This window comes from Prosopis cineraria, unplaced genomic scaffold (assembly GCF_029017545.1).
Source record: "Prosopis cineraria cultivar Desert tree isolate PC_DT_omini unplaced genomic scaffold, ASM2901754v1 PC9, whole genome shotgun sequence".
Classification (NCBI taxonomy): Eukaryota; Viridiplantae; Streptophyta; class Magnoliopsida; order Fabales; family Fabaceae; genus Prosopis; species Prosopis cineraria.
In genome coordinates this window covers 13,986,139-14,009,306 of record NW_026555340.1, presented here as the reverse complement: position 1 = coordinate 14,009,306, position 23,168 = coordinate 13,986,139, and the positions used below count along the sequence as shown (strand labels likewise).

At 29.7% G+C, this 23,168-nt stretch overlaps 1 protein-coding gene across 1 annotated transcript; it reads left to right on the top strand.

Moving 5' to 3' along the window:
• Positions 1–16,279: 16,279 nt before the first annotated feature.
• On the top strand, positions 16,280–21,408 carry LOC129320901 (protein RALF-like 24). Its single transcript, XM_054966576.1, has 2 exons — positions 16,280–16,745; positions 21,269–21,408. Exons 1-2 carry the CDS (start codon positions 16,370–16,372, stop codon positions 21,391–21,393), a joined length of 501 nt encoding a protein of 166 aa, XP_054822551.1. The 5' UTR covers positions 16,280–16,369; the 3' UTR covers positions 21,394–21,408.
• The last annotated feature ends 1,760 nt before the right edge of the window (positions 21,409–23,168 follow it).

The window sequence follows — 23,168 nt, the reverse complement described above, 5'->3', positions numbered from 1 at the left end:
TCTAAAAAAATTTCATGCATCAAAATCTTTATATAACTAATGCTTGAAATATTTATTTTTTACCTTGAAATCCATTATCATCAGTTATATGCAGAAAAAACTTGCATTGGAAGAGAATTCTGTCTAATTTGATTTTTTTTTTGTTGGGGGGGTCAAGCTGTCCAATTTGACCATTTAATTCTACTGTTCCACTCATATAAACATAAATATATGTAAAGTAAACTTAATGCTTTTATCCCTTGTTTATATATATATATTATATATATTGATAAAATTATATTATATTTGTGGAAAATTGAACTCAAACTCATGTTATGTGACTTTGCTCTAGTTAAAACATTTGAAGGGTATAATACCAATACTTTATGAAGTACTAAAATATGCAACTGCAATAAAAATTTTCAAAACATCTTTGAGGGCCACATAAGATCGCCATTAACAAAAACATTACATACAACACGATTGGATTAGTTTGATTGATTGAATAAAAAAAAAGTATTAATACCTTTCCCCACAAACGAGTGTGAAGCCAAATTCAGTCTTACTAATACTAAGGGAAAATTAATTCACTAGTCCTTATAATTTCATCAAATTTTAAAATGTCCTTTCTTTACTTTTTTTTTCTTTTTATTGGGCCCTTGCAATTTACTCTGTTAGAGACAAAAGTCCTTCCAAAATCTCAAAGATTTTAAACCCCCTTCTACTACTCAGCAAGACCTATTTTGTTGGAGAAACATCATCAGATGGCAGATTTTCTGGCAAGAGTGCCTATAACTTTATTACCAATCCTAGCAACACAAATGTGAACCCAGCATGGAGTAAAATTCGGCATTGGCAAATCCCTGAGAAAGTTTAATTCTTATGTGGCAAATTGTCCATGAGAGATTAATAATCAACTCTTTCTGATCCAAGTGAGGCTTCTCAACCACTAATGAGTGCCCCTTTGGGTGTAAGAGTGAGGAAAGTGTGATACACCTCCTTTGCGATTGTGAGTGAGCTAAATATGTATGGAAGGCTTTATTAATCCTATCCTTTTATCTTCTTTTTTCTCATGTGATTTGCCACAAAGGTAACAAGCATGTCTTTAAAGGCAAAGTTCACGACCAAAGGAGATCATTCATAGCTGTTTACACAAGCTTAAGGAAGATGTCTACACTGACAAGCTTAAACATTGTATTTTTGTAACTAACTCTCCCACATCAACTCTATGGACTCCCCTTCTACCCGGTACAGTGAGAATTGTTATAGATGGTTCTGTTTGAAGCAACATGCAAGTAGCTTGTGGTGGTGTCATTAGAAATGATAAAGGAGAATAGGTTCTTGGTTTCAAAAGAAGTTTGGGAACTAATCCTTTTACTATTGCTCAAATCCTTGCTATTAAGACAAGACTTGAAGTATGTAAAATACTTAAGCTCACTAAGATCCAATTATTCTCAGATTCTCTGGAAGCAATAAATATCCTATCACGAGATAGTGGTCTCGATCATCCTCTTTGATATGAAATTGAAGACATTAGAATGTTGCTTTACGATGAGTGGGATATTGAACTTCACCATAACAACAGAGAAGCACTTTAATGTGCTAACCTACTTGCTAATGAAGCTTGTGGATCTTGTTTTGATACTTTTTTACTCCCATCAGCACCTGATAGCTACTTAGCTTTAGTTAAGGAAGATTGGCATCTCTTTATGTCAAATATGGCTAATAGGGCCTAGATTGTTCTTTACTCTTATTTTTCTTTCGAGCTTCTGCTCGCCTTTCTATAAAAAAAACAAAGAGACAACAGTCCTTCTATTAATTTCCACTCTAAATGCCATTAGAAAAATGACAATTAAGTCCCAAAGAGACTAATTAAATCCAGTCAAGTCTCAAGTAATTTTAAAAAGCTAATAAAGTCCTAGAGACCTTAAGTGGCATTTTGATATAACAGGAAAAGACTGAAAACACCCTTCTTTAATTTATGACTTTGGCTTGTGGAATTGGCTTGCTTATTCTCTTCTCTGCCCTAGCGATGAATGTTTTTGATTGATCGAAGGAAAGCTCTGTCTCTTCTCTGCCCTAACCATTGCTAGCGCCACTCACCACTTCTCATCTCTATCTCTTCTTATCTTTGTACACCACTCTCTGTCTCTTCTCTGTGTACTCTCTGCTGTAATTACTTTGTAACTTTGGCCAGACATTGCTTCTCATCTTTGTTGTTTATCGGCCATCAGCTAGAGGTAATCCACCCTAATCATGTTTATTTTTTGTGTGTGTTACTTCTTGGCTACTTGTAGTAGAAAATTTATGAGTTTCAGCTTTTATGAGAACCCATCTCTACCATTAGTTCATTAGGAACAGAGAGAGAGAGAGAGAGAGAGAGAGAGAGCTCTCTAGGATAATCATCATCTTCTATACTAAACTAGTAGTATGTCTTCGATTATGGCTGTTGTTGAGAATGTTGGGGCCATAATCAGCTCCTTTGGTGACAATTTAGAAAACTGTGTAATGTCCTTTGAGTAAACTGTACCTAATAAACTGGAGAAATTGAAGCTTAAAATTTCCTCTGCACTTGTTCAACATTTAGATGATTACTTATATTATCAATGAGATGCATGAATATTGAGTAACAATTGTTTACAATGTTGCTCAAGAGATATTGATTAATTATGCATCACCAAAGTTTGATTAATCATTATAAGGCATATAAAGTTAGAGATATTGTAGATTCCCTTATTAGTGGGTCTAGAGTTTTGAGCTTTCGGTTGGTTCGAGTCTGTTCAGCAAAGCCAAGCCTTATACCTACTTTATAAATAATTGGCTTTTGCTCAATTAATCAATATTAGAGGATTGGTATGAAGATGAGGCTACATAGTTTATGTCACAACTTTTGTCTTTGCTTCTATTGGTTTTTTTTTTTGTTGAGATTCATTTAAGATTTGTTATAGATTGAATTTTAAATCTTATAGCGAGGGAAGAGAATACTTTTAACTTTATTTGTTAGAACCTGTCAACCTGCCATGGTGTCTTGTATTTAGAAGCCATTAATTTGAATCACTATATTCCTATTGTATATTTAAAATGAAAATGTTGAAACAGTGTTGTAGTTCAGGATTTCTAGTTATTTTTTTAAAAAAGAAAAGTGACTTGACAACATATTATCTAATTTGGTGTTCCCTAGCCAATTTCATTACTTGAAACCAAAGTGTCAATTTACATATTGAGGTAGTTTATAAACTGACTTTTAATTAATTTTATTTGAGTAAAACCCTTGATAAAGTCTTTTCATATTGTCTAGAGCAATAACTTATTTATAGTTTTATTTTGTTTTCATGTGAAAAGGAAATTAAAAGTACACTTGATAAATTCAGGCTTGAAGGTATGAAAGAGAGACACATTTTATGAATTTTCTTGTTTCTGAAATTGCATTAATACAATACAAATTGCACAAACTGCACTTATAAATTAATTAGCAATTCTCTAATGGATGTTATTAGTAATGTAACTATGAAAAAAAATCACTTAAGATTTTGAAACTAATGAGTAGGGTACAAAAACTTCTTCATGAACTGATTTGTATAGTCTGTTGAAAGATAAAACAAGGGAAAATAGTGTGGCTCAAATATATACTATAGACACACATATTTTTAGACGTCGAAATGAAAAGTCATTTTGATGGATATTACTTTATGGGTGAAATATTAGCCTCTCAAATGTGGGAGAGTATTTATCCATTTATTTTGGATCTTGCGCAATGTTATATGGCACCCCTCCTTGTTATTTGTGTTAGTGAAGGCATGTGGATTATATTGAAGATATTTTGATTGATTTTTGTGATAATATATATACATATATATATATATATATATATTTTTTTGTTTTGAATCCGCTTCAATACTAGTAGGGGGACTTGACTTAGATAGTTTTGCATATTGATTTTTTTTTAGCAAAAATAATTTTTTTTTAAAGATTTTAACTCTGTTACTGTGAATGCATTATTTCAAGCTAGATCTCAAGAAATAATTTATCAGCATGCATTGATTGTTCACCTTGAGAAGAAGTCATTTTGCTTTCAAATTGGTTGTGTGATATATACTATTTATGTTTGGAGTAAAGATTACTATACTTTGGGTTTTGTTTTAATCAAAAGTTGCTCTTCTTGTTGTAATTACTTAAGCTTGTGTTTTAGATTGAAGAAGTCAACATTTGGCTTAAATTTGCCGTATGAAAAAAATTGTCTAATTGTTTAAAATTTGCAAGTTTTGCTTTGGCCAAGTTATAGTCATTTCATCTGATTTTTTGCTTAAAGGAATTGGTTGCCATGTTATTTCAAGTATATAAATGCTGCATGTTGCTAGAAAGAATGTTTATTGATTTCAACCTTCAAATTCTCTTGTTCCTACAAACATATTAATTTTATTTCAAACTAAATATGATGATTTTTTTTCCATTATAATTTGGCTTTTAATGTTTTGAGTACATGAATCTTATTATGAGCTTAAATGATTATGTATATGAATTTTTTTGAGCATGAAACTAGTTATGGCCTTGATAGTTGTGAGAGTAAAAATAATTTAAAAGTATCTTTTATATAAACTATTTTTTTACTAGAAAGAATTATCTTAAGCACTATTTGTGTCATGGTTATATCACAAAGTCATGAAAGTAGCTTATGTACCTGATTCTTTACATCTAAAGCTTAAAATGGGTGGCTTTATTACTACTGTGATTTCAAAAATTTCAAGTGTTTATTCCTTACATCTAAAGTTTGGGAATAGTTACTTCACATGTGAATTGGATTTCAAGTCCTTAAAAAGGATTATGTGAGTATGAACTTTCATGAACACAATGGTTTGAATCAAGTTTGGATGTTGATTATTTGATTATGTTCTTCATGAGGAAGACCTATAGTACTATGCACATGTAAGATTGATTCTAACTTTGATATGTCTAGTGGACTATAATTTTGTGTGTAGGTTATAATTCATGTTCTAAATATGTTAATTCTAATTGATCTAAGGATTAGATCCTCTTTAATTAGTTTTACATGAGATATCACTTTGATACTTTATGTTTTTTGAGTCTAACGAAGTTGGTATTTTGCTTGATCTTTTGAGTTAAAAGAGAGCAGTGTTCTCGCAGCCATAGGTTCATGGATTTTATTTCATGTTATTGAGTATATTACATGACTATGAATGAAGATTCATCATTATAATTGTATTGTGATGTTTTAAACTCAAGAACGGCCTTTGTGATCATGTTGTCTTTCTCCTTTAAAAGAACTAAGTTTATTTGGGTTCAATCTGTCTTTAAATATTCATACTAACTTTTAGGCTTGAATTCTTAAATGAGAGTGCAGTTTTCTTAAGCATGTTGCACCTTACTCAACTCTATACTTGAATAAAAAAATTCAAAAATTGAAATGCTTAAGGGAAGTTACTAGAGTTGTAGAAGGAAAGAGTAAAAGCAAAATGTGATAGCTTGAGGGTGTTTTTATATTTTACTTAATAAGTTACACTTACTTAATAAGTTACACTTAATTCCTTTTCTTGGCATATGAAAATGAGATTTAGAGAAAAAGTTATTAAAGAAAAATTAAATTTTTAATTAGTACTACTACCTATTCAACTCTTCAAATTCTACTCATGAATTGTTGAACAAATTTTAAAATGATTTATTTGATTTAGAAGAAATATAAAATTTAAGTAAATGGGTATTATGCCAAAGTGATGAATGCTTATATTATTTGTCAAAGAATTGAGATAATTAAGTCTTAATTTATCACATTGGTGTCATTATATAATTTGCAATTTGAATAGTTGTCATAGTTGTGAGTGATATGAAAGCATATCATCTGCACATATAAGCAAATGCATTTTTTTATGAAAACATAATGGCTCAGCATACTTGCTTTAGTAGTTTTAGTTTTCTTTCCTTTTCTTTTATAATTCTGTATCTTATGATACAAATGTCCAATTACCCTGTTTTAAGACTTAGCTATAAATCTTAGGATGCCTTTTATGTAGAGTAAAAAAGTAAAGGACGTAATCAATGATTAGATATAGTCTCTTATCCAAATATGATATTGTTACAACATGCTTTTGTTTCCAAGATACCACTTACTAGTCTTTTTCAAAAATGTGCCATCACAACTAGTTTAAGTACATAATTCATAAAAATAGGCACCAAACACATTATAACTTGACTCCTTGCCCTTTTCTTCTCTTCAAAACTTCCTTTGCCTCTCTTTTTTATAACGCAAGAAAAGAAATTATTAAAAAAAGTTTAGTTGCAGTGGAACTGTAAAAATGATGACATCTAATATAATTTATAACTTTGTTAGTTGAAATTATGGACAATAAGAAAGCTGCAATAAAAAAGAAGTATGGATATGACAAGTTCAAGAAAGAATTTTTTTAAAGGAAAATACAGTGGTCTTATAAAAGCTAATGATTCAATGAGAGAAAGTTGGAGAGAAAATTGTTAAATGTTGAACAAGAAAGATATAGAAACATGGTTTCACTAAATGGAGGAGGAAAAGAATCAACATCTTGTTCAATAGTATCACTCACTTGTATTTATTTTGAATTAATGAGTCTTTTTTAAATATGATTGTTATGCATTGTATGGTGTTATATTATTCATCTTGATATGTAGGTTCCATTTAATATGCGTTGCTCTCCTAGCTAGTTCAAGGAAGTTGTGGAGTACATATGCAAACACAAGAGTTTATGTGTCAAGATCAAGAAAATGGGATTCCAATCTCTCTAAGATTATAAATTCAGTAAACTATCGAGGGAGTTATATGAACAAGTAATTATTGCTTTTGACACACCAACTTCAACATTTGAAATTAAAAGGAAGAAATTAAGTATTGATGAGAAGGATGCACACACTATTTTAGATGTGCCTTATGGTAGGAAAGCTGTTTCTTTAGACGGTGATAACGAAGCATTTGAAGTATTGAAGAAGAATTATCTTGGCAAGCCTTTCATTGAATTGAAGAATATGATAATATCCAATAAGGCAGAAAATTTTTTTGAGATTGTATTTTTATTATTCACTTATAAAACATTTCAATGTCCCACAACAAGTACAACAATTAGTATGAGGAGCATTAAAACTTTGAGTGGCAAGAACAATGTTTAAGAATATGACTGGTCATCTTTTGTGTTGTCTAAGCTTATTAGATAAATTTTGTCTTATAAGACAGCATTAAGGAGTAGACGGAGGAAGAAGAATATAGGAGGATGCTTGTTTCCTTACTAGTATAGACTATTTCTAATACTTCTATATTTTATTTCAATTTATTTTCTATTAATTTGATTATAATTACCTTTCTTGTGTAGGTTTTTTATATGTACCATTTTTCATTAGGTCCAACACCATCAGTAGATGGTGAAAGGCTTGTGATGCATTTGTGGAACTAAGACATGGTGTGAATACGGGTCAAGCTGGAGAAAGAAAGCATCCATGGCATTCTTTATGGTAGTCAAACTAATGAAGCATATAAAGTTTTACCGCCACTTGTAGCGATAACTCACCCGGTATATATATGTCCATAGTTTATTTTGTATGTATTGGTTTTTATATTCTTATAAACTTAGTATTGAAACTTGGTTAGGGTGTGAGGAAAATATATGAAGATTTTTTACAATATCCCAACACCTTTGCAAGTAAAGTGTTAAAGTTGCAACAAAATCTTGACCAGCTTCAAATATCTGATAATAAAGCTATTGTGAGGGTTGATGAACTAAATGTAGAAGAAGTAGAGGAAGATAAATGTGGAGATGGAAGATGAAGTTGAAGATGATGACGAAGATGGAGATAGAGGTGGAGATGAAGCTAAAGATGTATATGGCAGTAGAGATGGGGCTAAAGGTGAAGATGACAATGGACATGGAGATGGAGCTAAAGTTGGATTTGAAGAAGATGAAGATGAAGCCTTTGATAGTAAGGAAGAAACCGTAGAACTTATACCTGAACAAGAAAGTGAAGAAAGACAAGATGACAAGAAAAGGAGAAGAATAGATGAAAGCCCGATGATTTGAAGGTTTGAAAGGAAAAAGATTGAGGTAAATTGGTCACCTTTTTTGAAAGAACCAATACAAGAGAGACTTACTAAGGAATAATAAATATATGAATATTACACCAGGTAGACCAATGAAGCAGAGGGTATGAGTAAGTAATGTGATATTACTTTTTGGCAATTATGGTGTGTTATCTTTAACATAATAATACTTTTTTTGTAGGTATGTGGTTGAGATATATGAATATTCCTAACTAGGGAAAAATGCCAAAGTCTTAGTCTTAAAAAATGGATAAGTACAGCGGTATGTCCATAAGTTTTAATTAATTAGTTATTTAATTAGATAGTACATTGAGTATTGGATGTGGTCTTTGTAGGTCATGAGTGTGGTTGCAAAAGTGATGGTTGGTGAGAAACTTCATGAAGGGTTAGTGCAAAGATACATGTTTGATTCAGAATTTATGGCCACCCTAAAGGATAAAAAGTTAACATGGTCTGTTTTTGAGGATACAAAGATGCTAATGTCTGATAAACTTGGACACAACATTGCAAACTGTGATTTCCTCTTCTTGCCCATACTTGTGTTCAATCATTGGTTTTTTTATTGTGTTGATTTAAAGAACGAAAAATTTTTCATCCTTGATTCATTAGTTGGGAAGTTATATAAAGAGAAGAAGATGATGGTTAGATTTATGGTATGATTTGTTAGTTCTTTTGCATAACCACTGTAAGTTACCTAAATTTTTAGATGGGAATGATTATCTAACATTGGGAATTGCTTGTAGAGAAATAGCATAATAGAATTGTTACAAGCATATGACCCTTAAACATATGGAGATGATTTTCAGATGGAGATGATATTTGAAGAACTGCCCAAACAAAGTAACATGTAAGTAACTATGAAAACAACTACCTTTTTATGTATTCAATTCAAATACTTCAAATAGACATTTCGCCTTACCTTAACTAATATTTGTAGAGATGACAGTGGGATATATGCATAAAGTACTATGCAAAATGGGATGGTAGAAAAAGAAAAGGAGCACTCACAATGGAGAACTTTTCAAATGTATGTATATGTGATTTATAATTTTTCTAATTTTTTCTTCCAATTATCAATGTCAAACTTAAAATTTTCTCATGTGTTTTTAAGAATAACTAAGACAATTTAGGATGAATGTGGTATGGTGGCTAGTAAATCACATGAGAAATGAAGTGAAAAACAAAGTTTTTGCCTCTATTTTAGTAGCTAATTGGTCAAAGAGGGCAGGAAAGAAGTCTAAATGAATTTTAATGATGTGTGTATGATGTAATTAAAATGTCTAATGACTTGGACAACCATCCTTCCCAAATGTAACTGTGAACTCTATTGTTGATTTCTAATACTAAAACGTATTTGTAATGTTCAAACTTAAATTCCTAACTTCCCAACTTCCTTCTAAAAACTTTGTAACTTCTTTTCACAATTTTAAGAGAAAAATCAATTAAGTTGCCAAGCAATCAGGTTATACATTATATCCAATCAATCAAGTTATCAAGCAACTTAGATACCCAATTTTGCAATTATCTTGAGACAAATTTACAACTGCTTTTCAAAATTTTGAAGGGAAAAACTATTGAATTCTTGAGAAAGTTATTATTTTATTACATAGCTCTTGTAATTTGCAACCGACATACCTAACTTTGTAACTACATTACGAATAATTTGCAACTCATTCTTAAAATTTTGGATGGAAAAACTATTGAATTCTTAAAAAAGTAATTATTCTAGGATATGGCTTCAGTAATTTGCAACTAGGATACCAAATTTTACAACTGCCTTATGAATAATTTGCAACTGCTTGTTGAAATTTTAGGTGGAAAAACTATTGAATTTTTGACCTTGCAAAGCTACCAAGTTATTATTTTAGGACATCGCTCTAGTAATTTGCAATTGATATACCTAATTTTGCAATTTTCTTATGAATATTTTGCAACTCATTCTCAAAATTGTGAGTAGGAAAACTATTAAATTGTTGAAAATTTTGTTATTATAGTTATTCTAGAACATGGCTCTAGTAATTTGCAACTGAGATACCAAATTTTTCAACTGTCTTATGAATAATTTGCAACTCTTTCATGAAATTTTGGATAGAAAAACTATTAAGTTCATGAACTTGCAAATCTACTAAGTTATTATTTTAGGACATTGCTCCAGTAATTTACAGCTGATATACCCAATTTTATAATCCTTATGAATATTTTGCAACTCATTCTTGAAATTTTGAGTGGTAAAACTATTGAATTGTTGAAAAAGTTATTTTAGAATAATGCTCCAGTAATTTGCAATTGAGATACCAAATTTCACAACTGCCTTACGAGTAATTTGCAACTCCTTCTTGAAATTAAGGTGGAAAAACTATTAAATTCTTGAACTTGTAAAGCTACTAAATTATTTTAGGACATCATTCCAGTAATTTACAACAGACATACCTAAATTTATAGTTGCCTTACAAATAATTTGCAACCTTTATTCGAAATTTTAAGATGAAACACTTTTTGTGATCACAAAAGATATAAATTGTACATATAAGCTACATGTATTAATTCATTCAATGCATTTACACATATCAGTTGTCCACATACACAAAAGCATGAACTTGAATTTATAAAAGAGGGGTTGCTATGCACCAAAAAATCCCCTAATACTACCAATATATATATATATATATATATATGTCTATATATGTCAACTAAATTCAAGTTGATCTGATCTCATATTATAGAAACATCAACTTGGATTTACAAAAAAGAGGGGTTGCTGTATGCTAAAAAAAATGCCTAAACCTACCCCAATATATATGTCACCTAAATCTAAGTTCATGTGATAACCAACTTACAGTAATATCAAATTGGATTTGGATTTCTACACCTCTTCCACATATGACCTGCTTTATGGCAACGAGAACAGTGATAAACTTTTTTCTACTGATATTGAGACTTGATCCTCACATGATGAGGTTTGCCAATTGGTCATGATGTTCTAGGAGGCAGTAAAAAAGTTTTGTTCATAAGCTTAGATACTGTCAATACATTTGGCTTTGGCATGTCATGGGTCTTTACAAGATGTATAGTGGCATTATATATTTTCTCTTGTGAGCTGGGAAGATAGCATTCTTCGACATAGTTATACACATTATCATGTACTTTTTTAATGGTTGCACAAGTATGTGGGTAAGGAATGCTAGACATTTGCCAAACTTCGCATGTACATTAGATTCACACATACATCTCTACATAGTGTCCGAACTAATAAAATATGAGTCATGCAACTGAACAATTATAACTTCTGCCCTCAAAATATTTTCCTTCAACTTTGCTTCAACATTTGGATCAACTATGCTTTTTCACTTACTCATTGCTGTCTTACTTGCAAAAAATTTCTTGCTTAACTTGTCTCTATGCTTGTTTATAAGAACACATATATTATGCCTCCTCTCCTCAAGTATCCATGCATTGAATGATTTAGCCAAGTTGGTTGTTATCTTATCTCATCTTTAAAATGGGAATAATAATAATGCCCATTGATCAACATTACCTTGATTTTTAACCCATTTTATTAATTATGGAGAGAATATCCTCAAATTTTCCATGGCTCTATGAAATACATGCTCATGCCTTGCATAGGCAATATGATCAAGTAACTTTAGTACCTTTTCCTTGCTATTCCTTCCTATTCCCCTATAGAATTTGTTAAACTCAAAGCTAAAATTCTCTTTTACATGCCGATAGCATAATACATGTCTATTGCCACCAAATATAGCTCTAATAGCACTAACAATAGCATTATTTCTATGAGAAACAATAGTTACCTATAGTGAACCAATGATATCTTTAATATTGTGCAAAAATTAAGTCCAATCATCATGAGTTTCACTACCAACTATTGCAAAGGCCAATGGAAATAACTCATCATCGGCATCATATGTTGAAGTTGCTAGTAAGGTGACCTGATAAGGACTATTGAGGAAACATCCATCCACATATAAAATAGGTCTAGCCCCAAGCAAGAATCCTTTAATGGAACAACCATATGCAATAAATATTCATTCAAATCTATTGTTCTCAGAAGCCTCCCATTTTCCTATGATATCATCATCAGTCTCTATTGGTCTATTACACAACCAAGGAACAAGCATATATGATTGGTCAGGAAGCCCATTTATTTCCACCAATGCCTTTTCTTTTGCTCTTAAGGCTTGATGATAAGTTAGACTTATGCCATAGTCTCTATATATGTCAGCTTTGATTTCATTGGATCTTTTTTCCACATTAGACCTGACTACATCATCAATTATAGATGATGTCAATGTGCACCTTGTACTGTAAGAAACTTTAAGGTCTTCTTAGGCAGAGTGTAAGTGCTCATTCTTGAAAGTTGTTACACGAAGCAAGGGCATTGACTTCCTTAATGAACATGTTGTTATCTTCCATAGACTTTCTTTTACCTTGTATTCTGCAATTATTTATTTTTATTATTTTTCACAAATTTATATTCAAACCTATATACAATACTATACTTGTAGATTACTTGTCTACAATCATCAATACTCACAAAAATCTGCTCAGGTCCTACTAACAAATCCTTCCATTTTGTTGCATTTAGTGCAGGCATTGCTGTTGGGATACTTTGTATTGCACATGGTAGAACTTCAAGATCCTGTGTAGCATGTAAATTCTCAGATGAACATCCTGCTTTGCATTTCCATTCAAATCATGTTTATATTAGCACTCATATTCATATTTGCTTGAGAGAAAAATGTTGGAGCTGATATAATGAGTGTTAATGTTATATTTAATCATAGGAGTATTTTAGTCTTTCCACTATAACTCAGATTTGTGAAAAACAAGCATGGGACTTCATTGATCTCTTAGAATTTTTTAGGACTTGACTAGATTTAGTTAGTCCCTTTGGGACTAAATTGTCATTTTCCCAATGCCATTTATGTACACTGACAAAGAATGATGTAGAATTGAAGAACATTCCACCAAATATTTTTCCAATCTCGCCTCTCCCACTCTTTTTAAATGCAAAAGTGCCAAGGTCACTCCTTATAGAGCTCACTATTTTAACAATGATGATGATGTTGAGAGGGAGAAGAATGACTCCTTCAGTTGGTTCTACTTCTTCACCAACATCGATGCTCTCATCACCACTACTTCTGTGTTGGGTAGCTCGAGATGGGAGATGATCCTCTCCTTTTCCTTCCCATCCTCTTCTCCTCCTCTTCTTAATTTTTAATCATTTGATCTTGATTTGGATAATTCAAATTTAATGTCCTATAAAATATTTCATTTCATTTTATTTTTACTACATTTTTTGGTTATTTGTATTAAATTTTACTAGTTTGATTTTTATTATTTATATTTTTTAATAATTTAACATTTTAATATTAATTTTATAGGAGATAGAATTTGAACCATTTAAATCTTGATTAATGACTTGTAAGGGGAAAAAATGGAAGAGAATGGGAAGGGAAAAGGAGAGGATCTTCTCCCACTGGGGATTAGGTTGGGGTCTGGCATTCTAACAGTGGCAATGGCCATTGCGTTGGCAACTCTAGCCTCCTTCCAAATCCCTTAGGCTTCTCTCTACATTATCCCCACTGCCTTTGAACTTATTGGTAATAGATGAGGCCACACTTAGCTTCAGCTAACGCTCATTGGCCTATTCATCTCCATCTTCTTTATTCTCTTTGTAGGGGTTTTTGAGCTCCTTAGCCTCAAATTTGTGCAGAATCATAAATTATTACGAGATGAAAGAGAAGCATGGTGAGAGAGAGAGAGACGAACAAAGAAAAGAATGAGAGAAAAGCACGTGGGAGGAGGAGAGTAGAGCCACGAGTTGCATATATATATATATATATATATTAGGTTTCTTTGCTGTGAGAAGTAGAGGGACCTAGTTCTTGGCCAATTTATTTTAAGCTTTTTTTCTTTTCATAAAAAACATTTATTTTTTAAAATTATTTTATAAAAATTTATAATGTTTATTTAAATTTTTAAAAATAATCAGAATCTAAAACAATAAATATTTGATTGTTTTAAAAAATTATTTTAAATAATTTATGAAAATAATCAAATACAACATATGAAAGAGAATGTTATACAAATACAAATATATAAGATAATATAAAATTTTAAAATAACTCAATAATAAATCATAATTTATGAATATTGATTCAAAAAATATCATAAAATTTTAAAATAACTAAATAGATATTGATTTATATTATTTTAACCAAACATAAACTAGTTTTAAATTTTTATAAAATCTTTATAAAATAAAAATCTTTTTATAAAACTTTCAAACTATTTAAGAGTGATTTCTTTTTTAATTTTAAACAAACAAGTCTATAGGCTATAAACATCATAATCTACCTTATTTGTTGTGCGAATTACGGGTTTACATTCTAGTTTCTTAATTCATATTTTGGTCATTATCACGCATCTTATTAATTAAGTTTGTGCAAATATTTGGCTTATATATATATATATATATATATAAGAGTTCTTTGGAACAAATGAGAACTAAATTTAGTAAAAGAGGCTAGTTTTTCTCAATATGATAAATTAATATTTGAATCCACACTTTAAAAGCTCTTAATATTTAATATTTAATAATGTCTCAAATAAAATTGTCTTTGAGAAAATATTTGTATACAATAAAAAAAAAAAATCTTTGGATTGCCTCCCTTTCTATCATAAATGGACATCAACTCATCCTTGATCTGTCCTTTTTGATGGAACTGTATTTTGTTGGGCCCAAGTTTGCTTGATGGCCTTTTCTTTTACCTTTTACCCTAAAGTTAATATTATGATTGGTCCACATATTATTACTACGTAATACGTATATATAGAGAGACAGGGCAAGATGATGTCAATGAAAATGAATCTACATTTTGTCAAAAAAGAAAAAGAAAATGAATCTACATAAAATATCCTTAAAAAATAAATAATAAAATGAAACGAATATCTTTAAATAATGATAATAATACAATAGATATTATATAAATTAAATAAATTCATTTTTTTCATTACCTCCCATTTCATACCAAACACATCCTACAACAGCAAAATTCAGATGTCCTTGATGTTGTTCTAAACCCTAATGATTATGTATTTGACATACGAACTTTACACTTTTCTATTTAGGCCTAATTGCAAAGAATTTATACATGACTTTGATGAATTTGATATCTTAGTGTGTGTGTGTGTCTACATATATATATAAATGAGGTAGATTTTTAAAAAATGATTTGTGTTGAAAACTTTACCTTATAGATAAAATGTCCACAAATTTTTTCCTTACTTTTGAAATAAGTAATATTTATACTATGCTTTTTTTTTAAAAATAAATAGAAGATTATTATTCTGCAATGACATTACAAACACACGTTTGTGACATTTGATGTGAATGTCATGATTTTTGTTGGGACCAAGATGTGAATGTCATGATTAGAAGATAGAGTAAGTTGAAAGAAAGTGGCCAAACTTTTTTGACAAAAACTACAATTTGTTAGGCAAATTGCAACTATACATTCCTTTTACTCCACACTTCCTCACCAGCAATATCCCACTAATAGTCCATTTCTCTTCAGTATCTTAATCATAACCAAGAGAGACTTCCACTATAATTATATGTTTTATAAAACAAATTTAAATAATGGTCAAAGTTAAATTAAAAGAATCACATGTAAAGTAGAGTAAAATAATTTCAAAATAGTTTAAAAATGTATGATTTTATTATATTTTAATTTAGTTATCAGAAAATAATAATCTGTAATAAAAAAATTTTGGTTAATAATTTTTGCAAAATTAATCATTTAACTCTTGTATTTTTAACACCATTACAACTCAATTCTCTGAATGGCTAGTTGATTTTTCTTTAAAAAAAATGTATAAGGACAAATAATGATTAAAGGGTTGAAGCTTGAAGTACTAAGTTGAACAAGTTAAATTTTAGAGACTAAATTATAATTAAATAATTGATTTTTCATTTTTTTAATTATGTAGTTTCTTTTTTCTTTTTAATATAAATTGGGTTTTGAACTTTGATTTCTACCTACATAACATTCCACTCTTACCACTTGACTTAGTCTAGTGACTAATTATATTCTTTAGTTTTTATTATTAAAATTTTGTCAAATTTCTATTAAACTTATGAATTTATAAGATTTATTGTTCAACTTTGTTGATATAAATACTTCTGAGGTACCTTCCAAACAAATAACCAAAGTTTCTACCTTTCCCATCACAAACAGCAACAAAATCTTCAAAAAACCAAAATCTGAAAACAAGAAAGCACCAAAAAAACACAGAATGTCCCAAACCAGATTCTTCTTCTTCATCTCATTCTTCCTTTATCTGTTACTTGTTCTCCCAATCTGCCATGGCTTGCCTCTTATGGACCTCAATTCTCTAAAGCAAAGTGAAGTATCTGACATAATAACCAAAAGTAGGGTATGCACAGGAAGCATTGGAGAGTGCTTGAGCTTTGGAGACAGAGAGACAAAGATGATGGATTCTGAGAGCAATAGGAGAATTCTGGCAATGCAGAAGAAGTATATCAGTTATGGGACTCTCAGAAGAGACATGGTTCCTTGTGACAGACCTGGAGCTTCATACTATAATTGCCATGCCAAACCAGCAAATCCATATCACAGAGGCTGTGAGGTAATCACAACATGTGCTAGAGGTAATTAACTAGCTAATTCAGAATCCAAATCACAGCTTCTTCATTCCCTTTATCTCTTCTCTCTTTCTTTTTCCCTTTTTATATTTGAAATTGCCCCTTCAAATTTGACTTTCAAACCAGAAAAATATATATAAAGTCCCATAAGCTATTGGCCTAAAATTTTGACCAATCTGTTGAGTTAGTGTCACCTGAGATTAGCAAAATTTGCTCCAGAAATCTCTAGCTGCGCAGAAAAGTTCTTCAATCCAATTTTTTTGTGTTCATTTGTGATCAAACTTTGAGGCATGGAACTTGAGTTGCATAGAATTTTACAGTACCTGTTTTTCAACTTTGAGCGGTTTACTGACACTTTTTGGAGCCTCTGAAACTAGAAAAGTGCTCTCATAAGCTATTTACTCTTTCGGATTTTGAGCAATATGATCATGTGTGTCTGCAATCAAATCACATCCCCCAAATTTTGGACCAAGAATCTCTCTCTATCTACAGAGGAAAGGCCTTCAATAAACGTTTTATGTTAATTTGAGGGGCAAACTTGAGGCATCTAACTTGAGGATGGACAATTAGAAGGGTTTGAAGATTGACATCATTTGATGAGAAGGTGAAACTAGTTGCAGATCATTGTATTGGATATATTCCAAATCAAATAATAATAATCATCTTTGAATTTGGATCCTCCTTAAATAGATCTAGATTCTAGCTCAAGAGAAAAAACGAGAGATGAGTTTAGTGTGCCCAACATATCAAGTGAGGCCTGCCGAAATACATTTCTCTCCATTTATATTCTTACAGCTGGAAAGGATTCATTCCTACCACTATTCTCTCATATATATATATATATATATATATTTCCATACAAAAAAGCTGATTTGCAATGGAGCCGAATACTAAAATGCAATAATTCATTGATATTTTTTTCTAGGAATAATATAATTTTTAGTCCCTTAAATTTGCCTCGGTTATTGATTTGGTCTCTTAAGTTTAACTTTTATCGATTTGATCCCTTATATTTTCTTAAATTATCATGTGAGTCCTTTAAGTTTTAAAATACAAGTTGACTTTTAAAATAATTTAATATGTAACATATGTTGATGACTTGACATGTATATGTAACTAAATGAGAACAAATTAATTTAATTTTTATCAATATAATCTCTTAGATGATGTTTTATTCTCTTGTTTTTTAAATTTCAAAGTCTACTTTTTTCCTAAGTGATTATATATATTTTTTCATTAATTTACATGGCTTCCATCCATATTCTATTATCCGTCTCAGCAAATTCTAATAGTGTAATCTCATTTTTAAAGATTAAGGACCAACTTGATAAACAAAATAAATTTAAGGGACTAGATTGATAAAAATTAAATTTGAAGGATCAAATTAATATCTAAGACAAATTTAAGAGACTAAAAGTTGTATTATTTCTTTTTTTCTATTTCAACAATTGAGGATATGTTTGCAAGTGACTCAAATTAAGTTGAAGAGCTCATTAATTTGCAATATTTCATCTACAAATTAAACTCATACGCAGATTTTCAATCATAAGTTCAGATTTAAGTAAAGGAAGGAAATTAACTGATCAAACTTGAAGAAAATATAAATAAACTGAAGATAAAACCTTACTTTAATAATGATTAAATGTTTCAAAATAAGCTTAAATTGACATAAACTACACGCCCTAGTAGACCCAAACTCCTTATTTTTGAACCCTTTGCGATTGAAATGTTCTATTGTCTCATAGATTCGGCGTGTCATCTAATTTCTCATGGAAATATCACATTTTTCTTAATAAATTTTATAAAATTATAATTTATTTCATAGACTTTCAAAAATGACAAATTAAGACTTTATGGAAAACTTGAAATGTCTATTTTTAAATGCAGAAAGTCTCACAAAAATAATGTCGTTTGATCCTTCAAATAACCCATCAAGCAATAATAATTTAATTTAAGTAGATGGGTGGATCGTTATATTTTTTTTCCCTTCTAATTTCTTAAGCTTTCACTTTAGGAGAGTTCTTATATATTAATCTTCCATATAAACTTTAAATAATTAATTTAAGATTTTGGAATGGTACATATATTGCAGCACATTTTTTTTTTTGTTGCCCCGTTTTATTCCATATAATATATCGCGTGACTTCGAAATTCAAAATCCAACCATCCACAATGCTAATGATTATGCATTTGATAAAACAAGGATTAAAAAATTCAGCCAATTAAGTTCCATTTCAAGTTTCAAAACTACGAATATGGGTTCATATTGATATAGGTAATTGAAATATTTTTTCCCTGGCAGAAAAGTTAGTATAATTTTCCCAAAAGATGAATAGAAATTTTTAATTGATTTGAGTGAATAATGACAATTGATTTGCATTGAAAATATGGTAACACATAGCTAAAAAGTTCACAATTTATAATGAAAAAAATGATAATTAAGTCTCAAAAATTTAAATTAATAATAATTAAATTCCAATAAAAGTTTTTAAAATGAATTGCAAGTATGGATTCAAATAATTTACAAAGATAAATTTCAATTGTAATTTAAGAGTTAAAATTGAAACTGAAATATCTCATTTGAAATAAAACTCATAAATTTGTAATTATTTAAATTGATATTTTAAATTTAATTTTCAAAAAAATATCAAAGATCTAGAGTTAAATAGCAATTTAACCCCTAAAGTATAGGTTCAAAAGTTTTTGAAAACTAAATTTATTTTTTGTGTAATGTTCTCACTCAATTTTTTAAAATGGTGAAATGTAACTCCTTACTATTAACAAAAATTAACTTTAATCATTAGTTGACCAAAAAATTTTCTTAATACATTTCTATAATTTTTTAGATTCTTGTTTGTAATTTTGGGTCTTTTTTACAATTTTTTTGTCTATTTTTATTATTTTTTGATCAATTAATGATTAAAATTAATTTTTGTTATGATTAGGGTTACATTACATTATTTTCAAAAGCTAAAATGAAACATTATATAAAAAATAAATTTACAGTCTCAAACACTTGTAGACTTATAGTTTAGGAGATTTCCTTTTAATCCTAAGACTTAACTATCATTAATTTAATTTTTTTTGAAACCAAACTATTATCCTCCCATTTATTGCATTTGAAATAAGTAATTTAATTAAATGTAGAAGACTCTTATTATATGAACACACAACAAGCACACACATGAGAGTTGCGACATTTGATGTGAACGTGATAGATTTGTAGAGTAAGTTGAAAGGAAGTGGCCAAACTTTTTGACCACAATGCATTATTTGCTAGGCAAATTGCAAACATTCCTTTTAGCCCCACAATTCCTCGTCCAACACTATCGCATTCACACAGCTCATTTTTCTTAAGTTTCTTAATGCTTGTTTGATTTCTATTTTGAAAAATAGTTTTTTTCTTATTTTTAAAAAATTAAAAATTATTTATGTAAGTCTTAAACCTGTTTTCATTTTATTTTTAGGTTTCATTTAGTCACTAGAAATGAATGAAATAGAATTAATTAAAAAAATTAAAACAAAAATGAACTCAATCACTCTTCTCCCTTATGGTAAGTATAATAAAACTTATTAATATATATTATAGATGTGAAAATTATTATACCCTCAAAAAATCTCATGCATCGTAATTCCCAACCCCATGAACTAATTACCACTCTCCTTTATGAATGTAGTTCACCTATCATTTTTTATCATCTTATTTTTATTTTTATTTTTATTTTTTTAATCCATTTCATTTCAGTCCTTTTTAATAACCAAACAAGACTTTATTGTTTTAAAAATACCGACATTTGATAATTGAAAGCTAGAATTACTTTGACCAATTATTACGATAAGTTATCACTGTTAATCATTAGTAACTATTACTATCAACCAGTTTTTTAATTCTAAAATTATTTTTAAATTATTACAAATAAAAATATTTTCTTTTTTGTTTTTAAAAATAATTTTAAAAAATGTATTGCAAAAAAATTTTGAAAACAAAAAGTAAAAATAGAAAACAAACAGGCCTTTTTAAAAACTATTTTTTAAAAAAACAAAACAATTTAAAAATTTGTTTGGATGAATTTTTTTTATCTAATTGTTTCCAAAACTGTTTTTATTTTTTGTTTTTTAAAAAAATAGAAACAACTTTAAATTGTTTTCGTTTTATTTTTCTCTTTTTACAATACACTACATTTGATTGTTGAAAATTATAGTTACCTTAATTAATTTTTATTATTAATTACTACTATTAATTGTCTATAATCATTACTATCAATTTATTTTTAATTCTAAAATTATTTTTAATTGATATAATAAAGGATATTTTCATTTCATTTTGTTTTAAAAATAATTTTAAAAATTGTATTACAAAACAATTTTTAAAAACAAAAAATGAGAACAAAAATCAACTGTGCCCTTAGTTTCTTCATTTTTGACAATACAACTTTTTAATTTCTCAATGAAGATTTCCCCTTAGATTTCCACTATCTCTTCTGTTATGATGGGGCGTAAGCACATTAATTTGAAAATGCTCGATACAGAATTGGAAGATGAGGTCTTAGCTACAAGAAGAAGCTCAGCTTTGATGAACCACGCGAATAGGACCAGGTGGACACTGCCAATCACGCGCAAGTCACAAATCTGGATGAGGGAATTTCAGATCTGATGGAAAAAGTTGGAAATAATTACAAAAATGCCACTGTTCTTACTTTCTGCATCATTTGCCTTCCAATTAATGTAAAAGGTGCCCTGTTAATTTCTCATTTTGTAATAGTAAGAGCTCTAAAGAATCATATCCATAGCCATGGGGTGAAGACCAGAGAGACCAAAATTTGTCCTCGTCTGTCAGAAGGAGATCCGAGTCTAGGGCAGATATTTCACCCATTCCTATTAATATGGAATGAGCATTAGCCATGCTTTACACATGGCATTACCTCTTCTAAGGTTCATGTCATTGTAGCGTCTCGGTCATTAAACACAGTCAATAGCATATTTTCCTTATGTGCTTGTAGAAAAGTTTCAAAAAGCTACTTAAAAGATTCAATTATCTCATCATATAATAAAGTAGCACCAAATATTACCACTTCTTTATAATGGTTGAAACCTAAAAAAATGGCAAGTGGTTTATTGTCACAATTTGTCAAGTACATTGTATCAAATGAAATGACATTTCCAAAAGAAGCATTACTTATATCAGCCCAAAACAAATTAGTTATTTATTCTTGTGAGTCCATTTGGTAAGCAAGAAAAAAAATGAAGGATTCTCCATTAATTGTTGTTGGAAATAACAAAGTAAACATCTAGCTTCACTGTAGACCTTCTCTCGTTGCCGCCTTGATTGTAAATAATTCTTTGCATCGCCTCTATTGTACCTCAAATTAGCCCTCCCTCTTACATACTTACTCAGTAAATTGAAAGAGGCTTCATTCTTAATGCCAACATCTTCAGCATCCTCTAAAGCATAGGTTTGTGCTTTTGGTAATCTCCTTTGTGATGATAATATGTGAATTGTTTCTTGAGACTCCAAAGGATGATTATGGTCCAAAAAAGTTTACTAACTCTATATTTTCCTTTCACCTTTTTAACTATCATTCTCACTTCACACCTTGTTCTTGTTTCTTGTGGAGGCTTCCTAGTTTGAAAATCTCATTTATCTAGCTTTCTAACTCCCTCCTTGGGACAAACATATTTGTAATATATAATGCTATTGTCTTTCTTGCTTCTGTTAACATTTTGTTTCCTAACATTAAATCCTATTGTTCCACCATAATCAACCTAATATTTCCATGTCTCATCTAAATTATCAAATTCAAGACCAAGTGTAGGAGTCATATTTGTATCCATTACTTAATGCTACAAAAGATAAAAAGAAAAACATTAGCTTAAAAAAAATAAGCAGCAGAATGTATAATAACCAGCTACAAATCTTATAGTAAAGAAAGCTTTTTTCAATTAAAATAATAATAACATAGAAACATGAATTAAAAAATAATAATATAAGAAAATCTGGAAAGTAATCATTCTTTTAGGAAAAATAGATTCATGTGGCTAAAAACAATGACATGCAAATATGAATGAAAAAAAAATGGAAATCAATAGGAGAAGAAAAAAAAAACCTTAATCGGAAAAAAATATATAGGATGAATTTCAAAAAAATACCAGATTATACCAAAATAGTTTCTTCGCAAGTAAACCTTTCTCTGATTGAAAATTCTTTTTGGTGCTTGTTTGATCAAACTGCAGCAATCAAAGTTTCCCTCTTCTTGTTGTTTACTTCACCAAGTTCCAGTGCACTTTTGTGGAGAAAAATATAAAATAAGAAGCCTTCCCAAACAATGTCACTCCATTAAGTAGGGATTGTTTTCAGCCACAGATGAAATTAATAGCCATGATTAGGGAAGAGGGTGGGAAGGAAGAGGAGAAGTTTCGATCCTTGTTTGG